Source organism: Entelurus aequoreus, linkage group LG10 (assembly GCF_033978785.1).
Source record: "Entelurus aequoreus isolate RoL-2023_Sb linkage group LG10, RoL_Eaeq_v1.1, whole genome shotgun sequence".
Lineage (NCBI taxonomy): Eukaryota > Metazoa > Chordata > Actinopteri > Syngnathiformes > Syngnathidae > Entelurus > Entelurus aequoreus.
In genome coordinates, this window is record NC_084740.1 from 56,957,718 (window position 1) to 56,982,148 (window position 24,431).

At 42.0% G+C, this 24,431-nt stretch overlaps 1 protein-coding gene across 3 annotated transcripts in view; it reads left to right on the plus strand.

The window, feature by feature from the left end:
• The window catches only part of parvg (parvin, gamma), a 53,743-nt gene that overhangs the window by 16,569 nt on the left and 12,743 nt on the right, over positions 1-24,431 (plus strand). For 2 of the 3 annotated variants that reach the window (XM_062059638.1, XM_062059639.1), the window contains 6 exons: positions 9,886-9,988; positions 14,650-14,784; positions 21,900-22,015; positions 22,131-22,186; positions 22,315-22,346; positions 24,042-24,091. In XM_062059638.1, coding sequence (XP_061915622.1) covers positions 9,886-9,988; positions 14,650-14,784; positions 21,900-22,015; positions 22,131-22,186; positions 22,315-22,346; positions 24,042-24,091 — 492 coding nt within the window. Of the gene's footprint in view, positions 1-9,882; positions 9,989-14,649; positions 14,785-21,899; positions 22,016-22,130; positions 22,187-22,314; positions 22,347-24,041; positions 24,092-24,431 lie in introns of all 3 variants that reach the window. The other variant, XM_062059637.1, reaches the window with a different exon arrangement.

The following is a 24,431-nucleotide window of genomic DNA, read 5'->3' on the forward strand; positions in this document are numbered from 1 at the left end:
AGACTAGAGAAACACTACACTAGACAAGCTGAAGGAGGTGTGAGACTAGAGAAACACTACACTAGACAAGCTGAAGGAGGTGGGAGACTAGAGAAACACTACACTAGACAAGCTGAAGGAGGTGTGAGACTAGAGAAACACTACACTAGACAAGCTGAAGGAGGTGGGAGACTAGAGAAACACTACACTAGACAAGCTGAAGGAGGTGGGAGACTAGAGAAACACTACCCTAGACAAGCTGAAGGAGGTGGGAGACTAAAGAAACACTACCCTAGACAAGCTGAAGGAGGTGGGAGACTAAAGAAACACTACACTAGACAAGCTGAAGGAGGTGGGAGACTAGAGAAACACTACACTAGACAAGCTGAAGGAGGTGGGAGACTAGAGAAACACTACACTAGACAAGCTGAAGGAGGTGGGAGACTAGAGAAACACTACACTAGACAAGCTGAAGGAGGTGTGAGACTAGAGAAACACTACACTAGACAAGCTGAAGGAGGTGGGAGACTAGAGAAACACTACACTAGACAAGCTGAAGGAGGTGGGAGACTAAAGAAACACTACACTAGACAAGCTGAAGGAGGTGGGAGACTAGAGAAACACTACACTAGACAAGCTGAAGGAGGTGGGAGACTAGAGAAACACTACACTAGACAAGCTGAAGGAGGTGGGAGACTAGAGAAACACTACACTAGACAAGCTGAAGGAGGTGGGAGACTAGAGAAACACTACACGAGGCTGAGGAATATATGTAACAGTCACTGTTCTGCGTTGTGTATTTCGTAGTGAGGCGCACACACAGGAGTTGAATCGTTGAGGATTTATTCACCTTTTTTTGAATAGAAACAAAAACAGGGCGTCTCACACAGTCCACGGCAAACAGGATCTCTCTCCACTAAAGAATAAAGAAAAAAATAATACACACTCATATTAATGCTCCAGCGGCACACAAGATGTCCACACAGACACACAGCAGAGCCCCTGACCCGTGCACAAACTCACGAGACAGGAAACCCCGCAACAACTGCCGCTAGCACTAAGCTAATCAAGCTAATTCACACATCCTTTAGCATACAAAAGTCTGTTTTTTTCAACAATTCAACAACCATCATTCGGGAATTCAACCCACATGCACACCAACAAGTCACAAGACAGTGCGCATTCCCACAAAACACTTTTAAAAGCTACAAGCAAAAAGTTTATAAAAAACAAAGGGAGATAGACATAAACGTGACTTACCAGCTCCGAGCGTCAGTGCTCATTGAAGCTGGTCACAAAGGTGCGACGCCAAATCACCCCCAGGGAAACAAAAAGGTATGTAACGGAAAATAATAGAGTGGAACCTATTTACAATGAGAAACACTTTTGGGGAAGTTCACAACAAAAAATGATGTGAATAATTGACCAAAATTTAAATAAAATAAAATAAAATTTAGCTCGGCTACATACATACCTTTCACAAGACAAGGAGTACCTAATATTTATCACTGCTACTGTAATACATATTCAACCCAAACATTGGAGTAAACAACTATCTTATGGTAATTGAAGGTTTACAGAGGTTTGTAACTCAAACAGATATTTTCTTCTGGGTCATGTTCTGAATTAGCCTATCTACAGGTTTTACCAGCCTACCCACCCTCGTTCTTATACGGGAGACAACACTGATTGCTGTGCTTGGGGGGTCGTCACCATGGCCTGTCCCATCAACCACACTTGCCACACTCTTTGGCCTCTGGCTAGCACTTTTATCCAGATCAGGGTCTTCAAGCTCCTGATCAGCATCCAGACATTCCGATGGCGAATTGACAGAAGCACTATCCAGAACCCAACTGGCTGTTCGTTCTTCTGTGACATCTCCCGTCACCACATCCGAAACCCGACTTTGTGTCCCATCATGCCTTGACTCAGATGATTCAGTGAATGATGATTCAACATCCCCTTCATTCTCCAACTTAAGCGGAAGAAAGTTGACACACAGGAGGCGGTTGCAATGGACAACCCTTTCATGACCACTACAAGTGTTCCTTATCCGGTAGGTATGACATTTTGGGTCTCTTGAGACAACCACATACGGGACAGACTCCCATTTGTCCGACAACTTCTTGCGTGCCCTTTCACATTTATTTGACAAGAGTACTTGGTCTCCCTCAGCGATGTCATGACCTTTGGTCCTTTGGTTGTACAGATCAGTTTGATGACGCTGTCTGGTGACAGCATTGGCCTAGGCAGATGACAATGCCTCTTTTAGCTCCTCCCTCAGTTTGAAGACATATTTATCATAGTCAGCAATGTCACAGTCCCTCTCCACATTGTGGAACATTACGTCAACTGGGAGTCTGGGAATTCTCCCGTACATTAGATAAAACGGGGCATAGCCCGTCGACTCATGGGCGGTGCAGTTGTAGGCGGAAGTCAATGTCTGCAACATTTGGGGCCATTTTTGCTTGGCTCTTGGAGGGAGAGCTCTGATCATGCTTCCCAATGTCCGGTTAAAGCGTTCAACCACACTGTTTCCCATGGGATGATAAGCCGTTGTCCTCGACTTCTTTACCCCAGAGATTAGCAGCAACTCTCGGATCAACTGGCTCTCAAAGTTGGCTCCTTGGTCGGAGTGAATTCTCTCTGGAAAGCCGTAGACACAGAAGTATCGATCCCAGAGTTGACGAGCAACCTGCTTTGCTGACTGATCATGACATGGGAAGGCGTGAGCCATTTTTGTGAAATGGTCAGTGACGACCAGGACATCCACAGTATTTCCATTTGGGATTTCAGCTGACCAAAAGTCAATGCAGACCATCTCGAGAGGGCTTGTTGTTTTGATGCTCTCGAGAGGCACTCTCCCTTCGGGTTCGGGTGTCTTGCTCACCACACAGCGCTTGCACGACTTGACATATTCACGGACATCTCGTTCCATGTCAATCCAGAAGAACCTCTGCCTTGCCAGGTATAGAGTCCTATGCTGTCCCTGATGCCCAGCCTCGTCATGGACACCCTGCAGAGCCTGGTTGGCCAGTGATGCAGCCACAACATACTGGTACCGCCTTCTCCCAGTTAGTGAATCTTTGCTCACTCTAAATAGGATGCCATCCAACATCTTGAGCTTCTCCCACTGCTTTAGAGTCTTCTGGACTTTGAGAGGCTCTTTAACTCTTTCTCTCCTCGATGGCCTCCTGCCACGTGCCACATAGTGTATGACTCTTGCCAGTATAGTGTCTTCCCGTTCCTCTTTAAGGGAGAAGACGGGTAAGGCACTTTCTCCTGGTGGAACAATCTTATGTACATCATTTGCTAGCCAGGAGATCACTCTCCCTTTGGGTCCCTCACCCCACTCTATCTGACCATCCAGGACTGCCGTCACTTCTTCACTGCTCATTGAACTGCATGCCACTTCAGATCCGCCCAGATTTACTTCTTGCCAGTTGATGCTCAGCCGAAACACATCCTGTATCCTGTCATCCCGGATCTGTTGCGCTTCCTCGAGCAGAGCCTCATATGGTTCTACTATAAGTCTCTCGCTGACCCGTGGCTTGATGAAGGGTTGCCTGCTCAAGGCATCTGCAACGATGTTCTTACTGCCTGGGATATATTGGATACTGAAGTCGTATGGAGCCAACTTCTACACCCACCGCTGTTCACAAGCATCCAACTTTGGCTTCGTGAGGATGTAGGTTAGTGGGTTATTATCAGTCCAAACAGTGAAGGAGTGTCCCTTCAGCCAATGGCTGAATTTGTCGCACACTGACCACTTGAGAGCGAGGAACTCCAAACGATGGGCTGGATACTTGGTTTGTGAGCGACTCAGGGCTTTGCTTGCAAAGGCTATGGGACATGCTTTGCTCCCTCCTTCAGGGACTTGAGAGAGGACAGCGCCCAATCCATCCAATGAAGCGTCGGTTGAGAGGATGAAAGGGCGACCAAAGTCCGGATGGGCCAACACAACTGAGTTCAACAGAGCAGCCTTTAGTTGGTTGAATGCGTCACTCTGTTCTTGAGCCCAATCCCCTGGGCTGAGCCTTTTAAAGTGAGAAGCCCGTTTTGCGTTGGCCTTTCCAGTTGCAGTGGCGGTCCGAGAGAACAGGGGCTTCGCCATACTGGAACAGTTCTGTATGAATCTCTGGTAATACATTACCATACCGAGAAAAGACTTGATCTTTTTTGCTGAAGGTGTGACTCCATCATCAAGTCCGCTTCACTCATGTCTGTGATGACTTGTATCTTTTCAGAATCAGTGGAAACCCCATTCTCATCAATGATGTGGCCCAAGAACTTGACACTTCGCCGGAGCCAACTTAAGCCCATGTCCTTTCAACCGCTTAAAGACCATTTTGAGTCTTTTGAGGGCTTCCTCTTCATTTGGGGCAAGGACCAAAACATCGTCGAGGTAGCACAGCAGGGTCAGGAAGTTTTGGTCTCCAAAGACACTCATCATGAGGCGCATGAAACTTGCCGGGCTGTTGCACAGGCCTTGGGGTAGTCTGTTGAACTCATGGAGGCCTACTGGTGTATTGAAGGCAGTAAACTTCTTGTGCTGTTCGTGCATGGGGACATTGTAGAACCCCGATGTCAAGTCCATGGCGCTGAATATGGCATTTCCCCCTAGCGCAGCCAAACAGTCAGCTTGGTGAGGTACTGGATGGGCATCCTTCACAGTGCGTGCATTAAGCCACCGGTAGTCCACACAAATGCGTAGTTCCCCACTCTTTTTCCAAACCAGTACTAATGGCGAGGCCCACTCACTTGACGACTTGCGTATGATGTTCTTCTCCTCCATCTCAGAAAGGACCTCTCTTAGTTTCTGGTATTGGCTTGGTGGGACACGGCGGTATGCTAGTCGGAAGGGGCGCTCATCAGTCAGATGGATCCTGTGGACGAAGTCTTTGGCTAGGCCACAGTCCAGCTTGTCCTTGGAGAACACATCATCATGCCTCTGTATGAGTTCCACAAGTTGACTCTTCCAATAAGGGGACACTTCACATGAGTGGATGTCTATGTCGTCCAATCCAAGATCAGCAAGCTTATCCTGAAGGGCGAGAGTTACAGAGGTGTCAGGGACATGGTCAGTGTCTACTCTTACGCTTTGGCCTTGTGCTTTTAGCTCCGTGCTGGCGACATAGTCCACCCCAAGCTCAAAGTCTTCAAGTGCCACACATGGTGAAACATCAGCTAACTTCATGTTCCTCCTCAGTGTTACAGGCTTGTCACTTGGGTTCACGACCTTCACAGGAATCCACCTGTCTCCGCTCATTGATGCCACAGTTCTCCCTACCATGACGCTCTTCCGGTTGGAGTGTGATTTTGCTGGTTCCACCAGTATGGTACTTCCCTCTGAGATAGGAGCCTTTCCAGGAAGTTTTCCCCACACTATGTGCTCCTGTTTCGGTACCAGTGTCACAGCATTAGTAAGCTTCACAGTTCCAATGATGTCTGGGATAATGTCACCTTTCCATCTTGTTATGCCCGAGAGCATGCTCAAGAACTGCTCGATGCCTGGTTCACTAGTAGAGTCATCTTTACTCATCACGCGCCAATAGCTGAGATCTTGCTTGAATTGGCGTAGCAAGTTTTTCAGCAAATTGGTGCCTACTATCATTTGGTCACGCTGGCCTGGCACGACTAGTGTGGGCACGATTGCTTCTTGTCCGTAGATTTTCAACTTTAACTGGTGAATGCACTTGGGTCGCACATGCACACCACCACAACCCACCAGAAAAATGTCTTTGGTGGACTGGGCACCCTCTGACAGCAACCCTGCCTTGTGGAGCTCCTCTTCTGCTTCTTCACTCATCGTACAAGCCATTGAACCAGTGTCTAGCATGGCATACAGTGCAACTTGGTCATTCACCAGCACATCAGTGTAGAATAGATCATCTGCCTTCTCAAGTTTGTGTATATTCTGAAAAATCATGACACTACCGTTCGGTGCAGTCTTGCAGCTCTCCTCATATATTGCATGTATGTCTTCTTCAGTTTTGAGGGTCTGACATGACGCACTCACACTTTGCCCTCCACAGTGTGAGCGATTCAGTTTCCCTGGTTGGGTGTGTGGTTCTCTGCTTGGGTTTGGTGTGGAGCGGCCCATGGGCAATCTCTCCTTGTGTGGCCAGGTTCCAGGCACCCAAAGCACCTCTTCTCTTTCATGCAGTGTTCACGTGTGATGTGAGTTTTGTCGCCACATACACGGCAAGAAGTGGGGCGTGTCCACTGGGTCGGCTGTTGGACCGGGGAGGCTGCTCTGGCCAAAATGCCTTCTAGCATGCTTAGTACTCGTTCTAAAGCCCCTGCTTCTGAAGTGGTGACTGCACTCACCTTTGTCTGTGTGGAAGGTTCTTGAACACCCGCTCTCATTGCAGTCAGCTCCTCAACTACAGGTTGACAGGTAGTGGTAGCTGCTGTCACCATTTTGAACTTCTCTGCTCTAATGGCCCTCTTCCTTGCCTGATGCTCCCTCTGGTGCTCATCTGGTGCGCTTCTTGCACCTCCACGGCTGACCATTTGCTGATAGGCTTACATCGGAACACACTGGAGAGTTCGGGGTTGGGGCAGTTCCTGATGAACATCATAGCAATTTGCGCTGACATGTTCTCCATCTTTTCTCCACTTTTCCGCAGATGCTGGTCAGCGTGCTCGGCTGCTGTATTGAGTCGAACCCAGTAATCCACTGGGTTCTCATTTGCGTCAGGCTGTGTAGAATAGAAATCAGCCATCGGTTAGCCGGACATGGGAGAGTCACTGAAGTATCTTCTGAGTATGTCGTATACCACTTCAGGGTGTGTGTTGATATCAGTAATACTCTTCAGCCCCACTTTAACGATACTCTTAGCTCGTCCCAAAAGATGACTGAGGATTTCATCTGCCTGCTCTGTAGTAGGACAATTCTTTTTATGCAGGTAAGCGTCCATCATATCTATCCACTCTTGTACGGTGTATTTGTCTGAGCCATCTCCCCTATACATCATTGGTTCCTTGACAGCTGCATTTACCATGATGTTCAGTCGAGATAAATCAACTGGGGAGGGCATGGGCTCGAGCGGGGGTGGAGTCATGGGGTGTGGGCAACTTAGTGTGGGGGAAGGTGTTTGGTTGGCTAATATGGGGCTAACAACAGTGTCACCAATGTGGGTTCCCAACTCCCCTAAAAGGTCACGCAATTGTGCCAGGGTGTCATTATTAGCAACGGTGGGAGTGGAAAACATTTGCCTTGCTACAGGGGTACCATCATGGCTGCTACAGCCTGGCTGCCTACCTTGCTCTGCAGTCCCTGCTTGCATCCACCCTCTACCCCTCCCAAATGGTGTAAAATCCGTTATATTTCAAACACAATGAATATAACAGTGGAAATATAACGTTAAAATAAAATACAGAGACACGTGGTATAGACACACTGTACGTGAGGAAACGTAATGATTTATCGTGGAAAAACACAGCCACGGCAAAACAAAATCACTTTTTATCAAAAGTCTCAACGATCAACGGATCCTTTCTGATTGCTGTACGATACGCTTACTTGCTCACAGCATAACCTCGGCGATCTTCAGCAGCTGATCTGAAGAATCCGGGTCACGGCACCATTTTGTAACAGTCACTGTTCTGCGTTGTGTATTTCGTAGTGAGGCGCACACACAGGAGTTGAATCGTTGAGGATGTATTCACCTTTTTTTGAATAGAAACAAAAACAGGGCGTCACACACAGTCCACGGCAAACAGGATCTCTCTCCACTAAAGAATAAAGAAACAAATAATACACACTCATATTAAAGGCCTACTGAAATTAATTTTTTTTATTTAAACGGGAATAGCAGATCCATTCTATGTGTCATACTTGATCATTTTGCGATATTGCCATATTTTTGCTGAAAGGATTTAGTAGAGAACATCGACGATAAAGTTCGCAACTTTTGGTCTCTGATAAAAAAAAAACTTGCCCCTACCGGAAGTAGCGTGACGTTGTCAGTTGTTCACTCCCTCATATTTTCCTATTGTTTTCAACGCAGCTAGAGCTATTCGGACCATTACCCCATTAATTTGAGCGAGGATGAAAGATTCGTGGACGAGGAACGTTAGAGTGACGGACTAGAATGCAGTGAAATACATATTTTTTTTCGCTCTGACCGTAACTTAGGTACAAGCTGACTCATTGGAATCCACACTCTCTCCTTTTTCTATTGTGGATCACGGATTTGTATTTTAAACCACCTCGGATACTATATCCTCTTGAAAATGAGAGTCGAGAACGCGAAATGGACATTCAGTGCCTTTTATCTCCACGACAATACATCGGCGAAACGCTTTAGCTACGAGCTAACGTGATAGCATTGTGCTTGAACTGCATATAGAAACAAAAAAATAAACCCCTGACTGGAAGGATAGATAGAAAATCAACAATACTATTAAACCGTGGACATGTAAATACACGGTTAATGCTTTCCAGGCTGGCGAAGGTTAACAATGCTGTGCTAACGACGCCATTGAAGCCTACTTAGCAACCGGACCTCACAGATCTATGCTAAAAACATTAGCTCTCCACCTACGCCAGCCAGCCTTCATCTGCTCATCAACACCCGTGCTCACCTGCGTTCCAGCGATCGACGGAAGGACGAAGGACTTCACCCGATGCGTTTGGCGGCCCGGAGACGTAGGAAGTCAAGGCGAGGTCGCCGGCTAGCGCGTCTGCTCTCCAACAAAGTCCTCCTGGTTGTGTTGCTGTAGTCCGCTGCTAATACACCGATCCCACCTACAACTTTCTTCTTTGCAGCCTTCATTGTTCATTAAACAAATTGCAAAAGATGTCCAGAATACTGTGGAATTATGAAATGAAAACAGAGCTTTTTGTATAGGATTCTACGGGGTACCATAACTTCCGTTTAACTGACTACGTCACGCGCATACGTCATCATACCGCGACGTTTCAGCCGGATATTTCCCGGGAAATTTAAAATGTCACTTTATAAGTTAACCAGGCCGTATTGGCATGTGTTGCAATGTTAAGATTTCATCATTGATATATAAACTATCAGACTGCGTGGTCGCTAGTAGTGGCTTTCAGTAGGCCTTTAATACAACAGCAGCACACAAGATGTCCACACAGACACACAGCAGAGCCCCTGACCCGTGCACAAACTCACGAGACAGGAAACCCAGCAACAACTGCCGCTAGCACTAAGCTAATCAAGCTAATCCACACATCCTTTAGCATACAAAAGTCCGTTTTTTTTCAACAATTCAACAACCATCATTCGGGAATTCAACCCACATGCACACCAACAAGTCACAAGACAGTGCGCATTCCCACAAAACACTTTAAAAAGCGACAACCAAAAAGTTTATAAAAAACAAAGGGAGAGAGACATAAACGTGATTTACCATCTCCGAGCGTCAGTGCTCACTGAAGCTGGTCACAAAGGTGCGACGTCAAATCACCCCCCAGCGAAACAAAAAGGTATGTAACGGAAAATAATAGAGTGGAACCTATTTACAATGAATGATGTGAATAATTAATAAATGATGTGAATAATTGACCAAAATTTAAATAAAATAAAATAACATTTAGCTCGGCTACATATATTTGACAGGACATGAATAATAGCACATAAGGTGAAAGGGTTCATGAACATCATTATGGCACAGATGAAGAAATAAAGCAAGCCGATTGCTTCATTTGTTGTCCAACGGGACTTTTGCTTGCGTCAAGCCCACGTTTGTTTGAAGTCAGACAATTGTTTATCAGGGAGATGAGAAGAAATGTCAATTGTTTATCAGGGAGATGAGAAGACATGTCAATTAGTTATCAGGGAGATGAGAAGAAATGTCAATTAGTTATCAGGGGGATGAAAAGAAATGTGCCTCCTGCAGAGATGAAAGTGTTGATGACGTTTGTCTCAGCAGGTTCTGCTGGATTGGATCAATAAGAGTCTGAAAGCAGAGCACATCGTGGTCCAGAGTGTGGAGGAGGATCTCTACGATGGCCTGGTCCTTCATCACCTGCTGGGTTACATACCTTCTTTCTAGTCACACTTTTAAAAAAACATGCCACATTTATATAAAAAAATACATGTCACACCCTAAAAAGGTACATTTATATATATAACAAAAACACACACATACAGTATATATATATATATATATATATATATATATATATATATATATATATATATATATATATATATATATATATATATATATATATGTATGTATGTGTATGTATATGTATATATATGTATGTGTATGTATATGTATATATATGTATATGTATGTATATATATATGTATATGTATATGTATGTATATGTATATATATATATATGTATGTATATGTATATATATATATATATATATATATATATATATATATATGTACTGTATATATGTATATATATATATATATATATATATATATATATGTACTGTATATATGTATATATATATGTATATATGTATATGTACACTACCGTTCAAAAGTTTGGGGTCACCCAAACAATTTTGTGGAATAGCCTTCATTTCTAAGAACAAGAATAGACTGTCGCGTTTCAGATGAAAGTTCTCTTTTTCTGGCCATTTTGAGCGTTTAATTGACCCCACAAATGTGATGCTCCAGAAACTCAATCTGCTCAAAGGAAGGTCAGTTTTGTAGCTTCTGTAACGAGCTAAACTGTTTTCAGATGTGTTAACATGATTGCACAAGGGGTTTCTAATCATCAATTAGCCTTCTGAGCCAATGAGCAAACACATTGTACCATTAGAACACTGGAGTGATAGTTGCTGGAAATGGGCCTCTATACACCTATGTAGATATTTCACCAAAAACCAGACATTTGCAGCTAGAATAGTCATTTACCACATTAGCAATGTATAGAGTGTACTTCTTTAAAGTTAAGACTAGTTTAAAGTTATTTTGATTGAAAAATAAGGACATTTTAATATGACCCCAAACTTTTGAACGGTAGTGTATATGTATGTATATATGTATATGTATGTTTATATGTATGTATATGTATATATGTATGTATATACTGTATATATGTATATAATATTTAGTCAGCCACCAGTTGTGCTAGTTGTCCCACTTAAAAAGATGTAATTTCCATCCTAGCTACACTTCAACTATGAGAGATAGAATGGGGGGAAAGTAAGTATCCAGGAAATCACAATGTAGGATTTTTTATTAATTTATTGGTAAATTCCTCTGTAAAAGAAGTATTTAGTCACCTACAAGCAAGCAATATTTCACAGACCTGTAACTTCTTCTTGAAGAGGCTCCTCTGTCCTCACTCGTTACCTGTATTCATGTTTTTGATTGATTGATTGAAACTTTTATTAGTAGATTGCACAGTACAGTACATATTCCGTACAATTGACCACTAAATGGTTTTTCCACTTGTTTAAGTCGGGGTCCACGTTAATCAATTCATGGTAATGTTTGGCCTGGTTATCAGTATAAAAGACACCTGTCCACACTCCAAACTCCACTATGGGCAAGACCAAAGAGCTTTCAAAGGACACCAGAAACAACATTGTAGACCTGCACCAGGCTGGAAGACTGAATCTGCAAGAGGTCAGCAGCTTGGTGTGAAGAAATCAACTGTGGGAGCAATTATTAGAACATGGAAGACATACAAGACCACTGATCATCTCCTTCCATCTGGGGCTCCACGCAAGATCTCACCCCGTAAGGTCAAAATGATCATACCAACGGTGAGCAAAATACCCCAAAATCCCATGGGGGGCCTGGTGAATGACCTGCAGAGACCTAGTGAATGACCTACAGAGACCTAGTGAATGACCTGCAGAGACCTAGTGAATGACCTACAGAGACCTAGTGAATGACCTGCAGAGACCTAGTGAATGACCTACAGAGACCTAGTGAATGACCTGCAGAGACCTAGTGAATGACCTGACCTAGTGAATGACCTGCAGAGACCTAGTGAATGACCTGCAGAGACCTAGTGAATGACCTGACCTAGTGAATGACCTGCAGAGACCTAGTGAATGACCTGACCTAGTGAATGACCTGCAGAAACCTAGTGAATGACCTACAGAGACCTAGTGAATGACCTGCAGAGACCTAGTGAATGACCTACAGAGACCTAGTGAATGACCTGCAGAAACCTAGTGAATGACCTACAGAGACCTAGTGAATGACCTGCAGAGACCTAGTGAATGACCTACAGAGACCTAGTGAATGACCTGCAGAGACCTAGTGAATGACCTACAGAGACCTAGTGAATGACCTGCAGAAACCTAGTGAATGACCTACAGAGACCTAGTGAATGACCTACAGAGACCTAGTGAATGACCTGCAGAGACCTAGTGAATGACCTACAGAGACCTAGTGAATGACCTGCAGAGACCTAGTGAATGACCTGACCTAGTGAATGACCTGCAGAAACCTAGTGAATGACCTGCAGAGACCTAGTGAATGACCTACAGAGACCTAGTGAATGACCTACAGAGACCTAGTGAATGACCTGACCTAGTGAATGACCTGCAGAAACCTAGTGAATGACCTACAGAGACCTAGTGAATGACCTGCAGAGACCTAGTGAATGACCTACAGAGACCTAGTGAATGACCTACAGACACCTAGTGAATGACCTACAGAGACCTAGTGAATGACCTGCAGAGACCTAGTGAATGACCTACAGAGACTTAGGGAATGACCTGACGTAGTGAATGACCTACAGAGACCTAGTGAATGACCTACAGAGACCTAGTGAATGACTTGCAGAGACCTAGTGAATGACCTGACCTAGTGAATGACCTACAGAGACCTAGTGAATGACCTACAGAGACCTAGTGAATGACTTGCAGAGACCTAGTGAATGACCTGACCTAGTGAATGACCTGCAGAGACCTAGTGAATGACCTGACCTAGTGAATGACCTACAGAGACCTAGTGAATGACCTACAGAGACCTAGTGAATGACCTGACCTAGTGAATGACCTACAGAGACCTAGTGAATGACCTACAGAGACCTAGTGAATGACCTGCAGAGACCTAGTGAATGACCTACAGAGACCTAGTGAATGACCTGACCTAGTGAATGACCTGCAGAGACCTAGTGAATGACCTGACCTAGTGAATGACCTACAGAGACCTAGTGAATGACCTACAGAGACCTAGTGAATGACCTGACCTAGTGAATGACCTACAGAGACCTAGTGAATGACCTACAGAGACCTAGTGAATGACCTGCAGAGACCTAGTGAATGACCTACAGAGACCTAGTGAATGACCTGACCTAGTGAATGACCTACAGACACCTAGTGAATGACCTACAGACACCTAGTGAATGACCTGCAGAGACCAAAGAGAGCATTTGGATGATCCAGAAGAGTCTTGGGAGAATGTCACATGGTCAGCTGAAACCAGATTATAACTTTTTGGTCAAAACCCAACTTGTGGTGTTTGGAGGAGAAGGAAGGTCCAAAGAACACCATACCTACTGTGAAGCATGGGGGTGGAAACATTTTGTTTTGGGGCTGTTTTTCTGCAAAGGGACCAGCATGACTGAGATTTTGGCTGAAAACCTCCTTCCATCAGCAGGGACGTTGAAGATGAAACGCCCTTCAGCATGACAATGATCCCAAACACAACCAGGGAGTGGCTTCCTGAGAAGCATTTCAAGGTCCTGGAGTGGCCTAGCCAGTCTCCAGATCTCAACCCCATAGAAAATCTTTGGAGGGAGTTGAAAGTCTGTGTTGCCCAGCGACAGCCCCAAAACCTCACTGCTCTAGAGGAGATCTGCATGGAGGAATGGGCCAAAATAGCAGCGACCTTTGACCTCTGTCATTGCCAACAAAGGTATTTAACAAAGCATTGAGTATGAACTTTTGTTATTGACCAAATACTTCTTTTACACAATCATTTGCTAATAAATTCTTTAAACTGATTTTCTGGATTTTTTTTTACATTCTGTCTCTCATAGTTGAAGTGTAGCTAGGATGGAAATGACATCTTTTTAAGTGGGACAACTTGCACAATTGTTGACTGACTAAATACTTTTTGACCCACTGTGTATATACATATATATATATCTCATTTATTATGCCAATATACTTAAAATATTTTCATATTAAAAACATTTGAGGTAATAGTGTATGTATATGCTATTTTGTAAAATTGTTTAGACAAAAACTTTTTTCTGTAAATATTACAATAATAAATACATTTAAGAAAAATAAATTGGTGCTAAACTATTAATTAAATTTAAATAAATGGCAAAATGTTCAAAATGCTCAACAATGAAAGTGATGTTTAGAATACTTTTTGTGGATGTATTTTATTTATGCACATGTGATACATTTGAGGAAGTTGTTTTTTAAAATACATTATAGAATAATGTATGTTTTACATGTTCAAGGTTCAACACAAAACACCTCATGATGACTAAGTCAAAACAACTATTTTTAATTATTTGCTAATGTTTAGGGAACACAATATTAATGTAATGTAATATTTTAAATCTGCTAAAACATTAAGACAAAGTCACTTTGTCATTATAGCATATTGTGTGGGTAAAAATATATTTTTCAAATGAAAAGTCAGATGAAATTGTATGTAGAAGGCCAACATTTTGTCCTCATAGAGACTTCAGTGGTTGTCCTTCTAAAGGAGGATGATGATAATAACGTTTTTTTCCTCCTCCAGCCAGGTTGGCCGGCGTCCACTTGACCTTGGAGGAGATGGCTCTGACCTCCTCGGCTCAGATCCACAAACTGGAAGCGGTCCTGGAGGAGTTGGACAAGAGACTGGACCAGCAGGACACCAAGTGGGACGTCAGCCGTGAGTCAACAAATGTTCTCCATCTGCTCCTTGCTTGGACCCATGATCAAGCATCATGGAGGAGAGGAAATGTTGGCTGCAGCCTCTTGACAGCTTTTGTCATGTCTTTGTGTTGCCGGGGGCAACCGCCGCACTTTCGTCATGTCTTTGTGTTGCCGGGGGCAACCGCCACCACACGTCCGCAGTCAGCAGCAATTCTGAAAAGGCTTTGAAAATGTGTTTTTTGACCATTGCATCATATCAAATCACCCTGACAAAAAAGTCCTCGTCAAGGCCTTCAACATTACAAATGTATTTGTACACCTTTGGCCAGGGCAAATGGAAATACACAAAGTAGAAATGGAATATTTTTCATAGCTAGAGCATTAAAATATATTTACCAACTAATAGATATTGTTTGAACATTATGAGAGCCATCTAAACATTAAATAAAACCCACATAGTCACCCTTAGTCTTGTTGAATCCAATAAAGAGGCTAAACCAATCAGTGTCCACGGTACTGAACAGCCTGCTTTGGTTGGTTTAGGCTCATCTAGTGCCTAACACGACTAGTATTGATATTTGTAGTTCATTAAGACTTTGTTGTGCTTGAAAATGCTTCATTTAGTACAAAAATTCATGGAATATGCAAAAAAAAAAAGGGGAGCACGGTGGTACAGGGGTTAGTGCATGTACCTCACAATTCAAAGGTCCTGGGTTTGATCCCTGGGCTCGGGATCTTTCTGTGTGGAGTTTGCATGTTCTCCCCGTGACTGTGTGGGTTCTACTCCGGCTTCCTCCCACCTCCAAAGACATGCACCTGGGGATAGGCCCCTCCCACCTCCAAAGACATGCACCTGGGGATAGGCCCCTCCCACCTCCAAAGACATGCACCTGGGGATAGGTTGATTGGCAACACTAAATGGTCCCTAGTGTGTGAATGTTGTCTATCTGTGATGAGGTGGTGACTTGTCCAGGGTGTACCCCGCCTTCCGCCCGAATGCAGCTGAGATAGGCTCCAGCACCCCCCGTGACGCCAAAAGGGACAAGCGGTAGCAAATGGATGGATGGATGTACTCTTAAATTGTGACCGTATTCTGGAAAAAATATTTCATTTTCTTGCGTGACAATTTAGACTTGCTGAGGTGGCGACTTGCCCCGGGTCTACCCCGAATGCAGCACCCTCCGCCACCCCAAAAGGGACAAGCGGTAGAAAATGGATGGATGTGTCCTTTAAATGGAAAGTTCAACTTCTAAAAAGTGCTCCAATAAATTACATTTGATGTTGCAGAGCTTGATCCCATCTAATCACATCCTTTTATACTCACACAAATAACTCTAGCTTTACAACACAGGTGCCAAACTCGAGGCCCGGGGCCAAATCTCGCCCGCCACATCATTTTATGTGGTCCACCGCATCATTTAATGTGGCCCACCACATCATTTTATGTGGTCCTGCCACAGATTTTCTTTAATGTCATATGGCGCATAATTTTATTTGCTCTGCCACATCATTTTATGTAGCCTACCACATCATTTTATGTCATATGCCGCGTAAATTTATGTGGCCCGCCACTTCATTTCATGTAGCCTGTGTCATCGTTTTATGTGATATGTCACATCATTTTATGTGGTCCACCACGTCATTTATTGTGGCCCGCCACATCATTTATGTGGTCCTGCCACAGATTTTCTTCAATGTCATATGGCGCATAATTTTATTTGGTCTGCCACATCATTTTATGTAGCCTACCACATCATTTTATGTCATATGCCGCATAAATTTATGTGGCCCGCCACTTCATTTCATGTAGCCTATGTCATCGTTTTATGTGATATGTCACATCATTTTATGTGATCCGCAATGTCATTTATGTGGCCCACCGCATCAGTTTATGTGGGCTTGCCGCATTATTTTACGTGGCCCGCCACATCGTTTGATATGGTCCTCCACATCATTTTATTTAGCCCTCCACTTTTATTTGATGTGATATGCTGTTTTAATTGAAGTGGCCTGCTACATCATTTTATGTGATATGCTGCATTATTTGATGTGTAAATTATTGGATGTAAAGGAATGTATTATTCTTTCAATTTTGACAGAAAAATGTACTGCATCCAATCGCAGATGTTGTTCACTTTGATATTATCTGAACAATCTGTTAGTTAGTATGCTAACATACATATATATACATGTATATATATGTTTCACATTGTGTAACAAGGCTATTAAAGTTGACATTCCCATTGAGCAAAGTATATTGAGTGATACAGGCGGCCCTCATTTCACTAAAAATGAGTTTGACACATTACCTCTCGAAAGTCCTCATCAAAGCCTGTAATAAAACGTGCAACTTGACGTAGTTTGTACACATTTATTTTTGTACCTTTTTACTCGCAAACTTTGATTGTAGGAACAAAAAATGTTTCATGCGTGATAATCTAAACCTCTCTTTGACCTTTGAGTTGAAACTTTAACCTGTAAAAAGTTGTAAAACAAACAAACACAAACTAAAGAAATAATTGTGTTTTATTATTTGTAGGAGCGTAGAAATGGGTGACCTTTTCAAGCACAAAAAAACATGTTATTAGGTTCTTAAAGGCCTACTGAAATGATTTTTAAAAATTTAAACGGGAATAGCAGATCCATTCTATGTGTCGTACTTGATCATTTCGCGATATTGCCATATTTTTGCTGAAAGGATTTAGTAGAGAAAATCGACGATAAAGTTCGCAACTTTTGCTCGCTGATTAAAAAAAAGCCTTGCCTGTACCGGAAGTAGCGTGACGTCACAGGAGCTAGTATTCCTCACAATTCCCCATTGTTTACAATGGAGCGAGAGAGATCCGGACCGAGAAAGTGATGATTACCCCATTAATTTGAGCGAGGATGAAAGATTCGTAGATGAGGAACGTTACAGTGAAGGACTTGAGAGGCAGTGATGGACGTATCTTTTTTCGCTCTGACCGTAACTTAGGTACAAGCTGGCTCATTGGATTCCACACTCTCCTTTTTTTATTGTGGATCACGGATTTGTATTTTAAACCACTACTATATCCTCTTGAAAATGAGAGTCGAGAACGCGAAATGGACATTCAGTGCCTTTTATCTCCACGACAATACATCGGCGAAATGCTTTAGCTACGAGCTAACGTGATAGCATCGTGCTTTAACTGCATATAGAAACAAAAAAACAAACCCCTGACTGGAAGGATAGATAGAAAATCAACAATACTATTAAACCTTGGACATGTAAATACACGGTTAATGCTTTCCAGGCTGGCGAAGGTTAACAGTGCTGTGCTAACGACGCCATTGAAGCTAACTTAGCAACGGGACCTCACAGAGCTATGCTAAAAACATTAGCTCTCCACCTACGCCAGCCAGCCCTCATCTGCTCATCAACACCCGTGCTCACCTGCGTTCCAGCGATCGGCAGAAGGACGAAGGACTTCACCCGATGCGTTTGGCGGCCCGGAGACGTAGGAAGTCAAGGTGAGGTCGGCGGCTAGCGCGGCTAGCGCTTCAACAAAGTCCTCCTGGTTGTGTTGCTGTAGTCCGCTGCTAATACACCGATCCCACCTCCAACTGTCTTCTTTGCAGCCTTCATTGTTCATTAAACAAATTGCAAAAGATGTCCAGAATACTGTGGAATTATGAAATGAAAACAGAGCTTTTTGTATAGGATTCTACGGGGTACCATAACTTCCGTTACTCTGACTTCGTCACGCGCATACGTCATCATACCGCGACGTTTCAGCCGGATATTTCCCGGGAAGTTTTATAAGTTAACCCGGCCGTATTGGCATGTGTTGCAATGTTAAAATTTCATCATTGATATATAAACTATCAGACTGCGTGGTCGGTAGTAGTGGCTTTCAGTAGGCCTTTAAGTCTTCATATGAAATCATTTTGATAAAGTCATTAATTGTCAATGCCTTTAATAAGAGGTATGACATGGTATGGTTTGTGACAACTTGATCTTTGATGGGATTAACGATCGTTAGACGCTCTCCCTGAAGGTTAAAGTCAATTGAAACCAATAAATCCACCAAGCTCTGCTTCTTCCTACTCCTTTTCGGATGTGCTGTAATGAAACAAATGTAAATATGTGAAGCATTACGTTGTATCGTATACATGTTGGAAATACATTGCAAAACAAACACTGGTTTGACTAACTAGCCAGCTGTTGTATGTCCAACTAGTTGAAGGTTGAAGGTTTTATTGGTCACATGCAGAGTACACCACCGGCAAATGCTCTTCAGATGTTGCGTACAGTGGGATTCAAACACTAGTTGCTGAATCTAATACACTAAATAGCAAAATACTTGTTGTGGAAGACAATGAAATAAATATTACTGAAACAATGCTGTGACTGTTGAGGTAGATTGGTGACGTTTCCAAGCAAGAATGATGCATGTTTTTATGGTTACATCACCATGTTAAGTCAAATTGATGAAATAATCATATATCTACAAAACTCTCGCTAGGGTCTTTCATTTGACGTGCGACTTGATATGATTTGTAATGAAAATATTTCTGAGTGTTCCTGGTGAATTTTGATTGAGCAGAAAAGCGAGTATGAATTACTTGCTGACTAATGTTTTGTTTCTTGTAAATCCTTTGTGAGAATGAAATGGCTGCATGATGAAGCAATGAAGCTCACTTGCATTGAAAAGCTGCATAAAAGAGCAATTAGAGGAGCGGCCAGGCCCGGCCCTAACCAATCTGGCGCCCTAGGCAAGATTTTAGGTGGCGCCCCCCCCCTCCCCCACATCGGCAGTGAAGTGTATATACTCACAAGAAACCGAATAGCTTTGTCTTTGACCTTTTTTTTACTTAAAGAAAGCAAATTAACAATCAGAATAGTTAACAAGATAGAAAAAAATATGGATAAATAAATGAATACAAAAAATAAAAAATGAATATATGAAATACAATATTTTTTACATACATAAACACAAAATAAAACGTGTCAACAAGTTGCATAAAATAAATTAAGAATACAATATAAATAAGGCACTGCACAAAACAAGATATCAAACCATTATGACTTTAACAACTATATTACAAAAAAAGGGGATCCTACAGAGTTCTCTATTTGTGCTTTTTAATATTGCATCAACTAGAATGACTTACAAATGACTGTACACCAGGGAGTACTGTAATTACCTAACGTTACATTATTATTTTCCATAACAATTTAGCCCCCTCCACAATATTAACCCGACGTTAAAACAGAACTAGCTATTTATTGATTAGCAATTGCCGAATCATGTAACATTAGCTTAATGCTAAAAAGCCAGGTTACTATCACATTCTGTAACAGACAAATAATTTCATGTACCGTATTTTCCGCACCATAAGGCGCCCCGTGTTATTAGCCGCACGTTTAATGAACGGCATATTTCAAAACTTTGTTTACCTATTAGCCGCCCCGTGCTATTAGCCGCACCTACGCTACGCTAAAGGGAATGTCAACAAAACAGTCAGATAGGTCAGTCAAACTTTAATAATATATTACAAACCAGCGTTCTAACAACTCTGTTCACTCCCAAAATGTAATGTGCAAATGTGCAATCACAAAAATAGTAACACTCAAAATAGTGCAGAGCAATAGCAACATCAATAACTCAACGTTGCTCATACGTTAGTGTCACACGACACACAAAATAAACATTTAAAGCTGACTTTCTGAAGTTATTACTCATCTACAAATCCCTCGAATTATTCTTCTTCGGTGTGCTTCACTTGTTTTTTGACACCATCGATGATGTGGACGCGCATGCAGTCGTAGATCAACAGGAACGGCGCTGCGTGAAAAAAGTCACCCGGTGTCTTTGCGTAAACGTCTATCAACCACTCGCTCATCTTTTCTTCATCCATCCACCCCTTCGAGTTAGCTTTTATGATGACGCCGGCTGGAAAGTTCTCTTTTGGCAAGGTCTTCCTTTTGAATATCACCGTGGGTGGAAGTTTCTGGCCGTTAGCATGGCAAGCTAGAACCACAGTAGGACGACTTCTCATTCCCTGTGGTGCGAATATTCACCGTACATGCTCCCGTTGTATCCACAGTGCGGTTCACATGAATATCAAAAGTCAGTGGAACCTTGTACGCGTGTCTCTTAGTAGGAGACATTTTGTTGTCTTTACAGAAAAACAAATGAAATTAAATATCCGCGAGCTTCTTCTTCTACGGGGGCGGGTGCTCACCTTGGCGGTTGCTTACAGTAGAAGAAGAAGCGCTTCCTCTTCTATGGGGGCGGTTGCTTACCGTAGAAGAAGAAGCGCTTCCTCTTTTACGGGGAAAAAAGATGGCGACTGTTTACCGTAGTTGCGAGACCTAAACCTTATGAAAATAAATATGAATATTAATCCATATATAAGGCGCACCGGGTTATTAGCCGCACTGTCTGCTTTTGACAAAAATTGTGGTTTTTAGGTGCGGCTTATGGTGCGGAAAATACGGTAGGCTAACGTTACCTACCTGCTACCTCTGTTTTTTTCTCGTTTCTCCTCTTCTTTTCTTCCCTGGGCACCTGACAGTTTTGGCCGTTTTGACATCTTGTGTTGATTTTTTTTATGTGGTGACGTCCAAAAAGAGTCATGATACGGGAAGGGAGGGGGCGCACCGTGCCGGGGAAGGGGAGGCGTAATGTTGTAACAAATAATACTTCTATTAAATAGGCTTTACTTTGCATTTTAATTAACGTGGGATTATTTTATATATTTAGAAATAATAGTACCAACTTTTTTTTTCCCCTCCAACATTTGTGGCACTGGCGTGGCGCCCCCTGATGGACGGCGCCCTTAGTATTTGCCTATACAGCCTACGCCACGGGCCGGCCCTGGGAGCGGCCACTGCAGAATAAATGCTGACCTCGTTCCTGTAAAGCTAATTGTTCTTTTGGAATCATTGCATAAATCATTGCATTTGGAATCATTGCATAAAAGAGCAATTAAAGGAGCGGCCACTGCAGAATAAACGCTGACCTCGTTCCTGTAAAGCTAATTGTTCTTTTGGAATCATTTGGCCCGACTTGGTGCAAAAGTCCCCTTTATGGCATTTCCTATTCCTTTTCACAGAGCTATTTCTGGCTATTCCTGAATGCTGGCTTCTGCTGCTCCTTTCAGTCATACACAAGAAAGACCTCCTGGCTACTCTTCACCTGCTGGTTGCCATGGTGACACGTTTCCAGCCTGAAGTGGAGCTGCCTTCAGACGTGAAGGTGCAAGTGGTGGTGCTGGAAGTAAGTCGCTGGCCTTCGGACTGCACCTGAGAAAGTTGATGTAAATACTGTAAATACTGTAAATACTGTAAATAATGTAAATACTGTAAATACTGTAAATACTGTATGTGTGCAGGTGAGCAGGACAGGAATCCGATCTGATGTTCAAACAGAAGTCCTGACAGAGGACAGGTGAGGACAGTTGGGACCCACAGACGGACTTGTCTTGTAAAGTTCTACTCATTTCTTCCCCAGGGATCAATAAAGTAATTTCTATTCTATTCTATTCTATTGTAAAGTTCTTCTCATTCCTTCCCCAGTGGATTCAACTCACAGGAAGTCAGCAACAGAAGTGAGTCAGTCCATTTTTCTCTCTTTTTGCAATCGTCCCTCGCCACATCAAATATTGCACTTTCAGGCAGTCGCACATGTTACGCAATATTTATCTTTATTTAAAGCATATTGCACATTTGGAAACAAATAATCAATTAAGCTTTTTTTTTTGGTCCAGTTTAGCTACTCAGACAAATCATGTAGTAGATGTAGATGATCTATATTGACTTTACATGATGTAGATGTAGATTATCTATATTGACTTTACATGATGTAGATCAGGGGTCACCAACGCGGTGCCCGCGGGCACCAGGTAGCCCGTAAGGACCAGATGAGTAGCCCGCCGGCCTGTTCTAAAAATAGCTCAAATAGCAGCACTTACCAGTGAGCTGCCTCTATTTTTTAAATTTTATTTATTTACTAGCAAGCTGGTCTCGCTTTGCCCGACATTTTTAATTCTAAGAGAGACAAAACTCAAATAGAATTTGAAAATCCAAGAAAATATTTTAAAGACTTGGTCTTCACTTGTTTAAATTCATTAATTTTTTACTTTGCTTCTTATAACTTTCAGAAAGACAATTTTAGAGAAAAAATAGAACCTTAAAAATTATTTTAGTATTTTTAAACACATATACCTTTTTACCTTTTAAATTCCGTCCTCTTCTTTCCTGACAATTTAAATCAATGTTCAAGTATTTTTTTTATTTTTTATTGTAAAGAATAATAAATACATTTTAATTACATTTTTCATTTTAGCTTCTGTTTTTTCGACAAAGGATATTTGTGAAATATTTCTTCAAACTTATTATGATTAAAATTCAAAAAAATTATTCTGGCAAATCCAGAAAATCTGTAGAATCAAATTTAAATCTTATTTGAAAGTCTTTTGAATTTCTTTTAAAATTTTTGTTGTGGAAAATCTAGAAGAAATAATGATTTGTCTTTGTTAGAAATATAGCTTGGTCCAATTTGTTATATATTCTAACAAAGTGTAGATTGGATTTTAACCAATTTAAAACATGTCATCACAATTCTAAAATTAATCTTAATCAGGAAAAATTACTAATGATGTTCCATAAATTATTTTTTCAAAAAGATTCGAATTAGCTAGTTTTTCGCTTCTTTTTTTCGGTTGAATTTTGAATTTTAAAGAGTCGAAATTGAAGATAAACTATGTTTCAAAATTTATTTGTCATTTTTTTTCGTGTTTTCTCCTCTTTTAAACCGTTCAATTAAGTGTAAATATCATTCATTATTAATAATAACATAGAGTTAAAGGTAAATTGAGCAAATTGGCTATTTCTGGCAATTTATTTAAGTGTGTATCAAACTGGTAGCCCTTCGCATTAATCAGTACCCAAGAAGTAGCTCTTGGTTTCAAAAAGGTTGGTGACCCCTGATGTAGATGATCTATATTGACTTTACATGATGTAGATGTAGATGATCTATATCTGCTGTACACATTGACTATCTACACAAAACACCTCATTAAGACAAAGTTATTGAAGTTATTTAAAAAAATACATGCAAATATGATTAAAACCACACAGAATGAATACAAGTTATCTTATCAAGAAATCATATATTTGAATTTATTTATTTTATAATTGATTTTCTTTTTTTAAAAGTCTTTGTTTTATTTATAGTTTTATTTTATAAAAAGAAAGAGACGTTTTTTATAATGACGGCACCCATTTTTTCCCCGGCCCACCAGGAGATAATAATGACCCCATGGAGCAGCTGCTGAAGATGGAGGTGAAGCAGGTATATAAGGAGAAGATGGAGGTGAAGCAGGTATATAAGGAGAAGATGGAGGTGAAGCAGGTATATAAGGAGAAGATGGAGGTGAAGCAGGTATATAAGGAGAAGATGGAGGTGAAGCAGGTATATAAGGAGAAGATGGAGGTGAAGCAGGTATATAAGGAGAAGATGGAGGTGAAGCAGGTATATAAGGAGAAGATGGAGGTGAAGCAGGTGTATAAGGAGAAGATGGAGGTGAAGCAGGTATATAAGGAGAAGATGGAGGTGAAGCAGGTATATAAGGAGAAGATGGAGGTGAAGCAGGTATATAAGGAGAAGATGGAGGTGAAGCAGGTGTATAAGG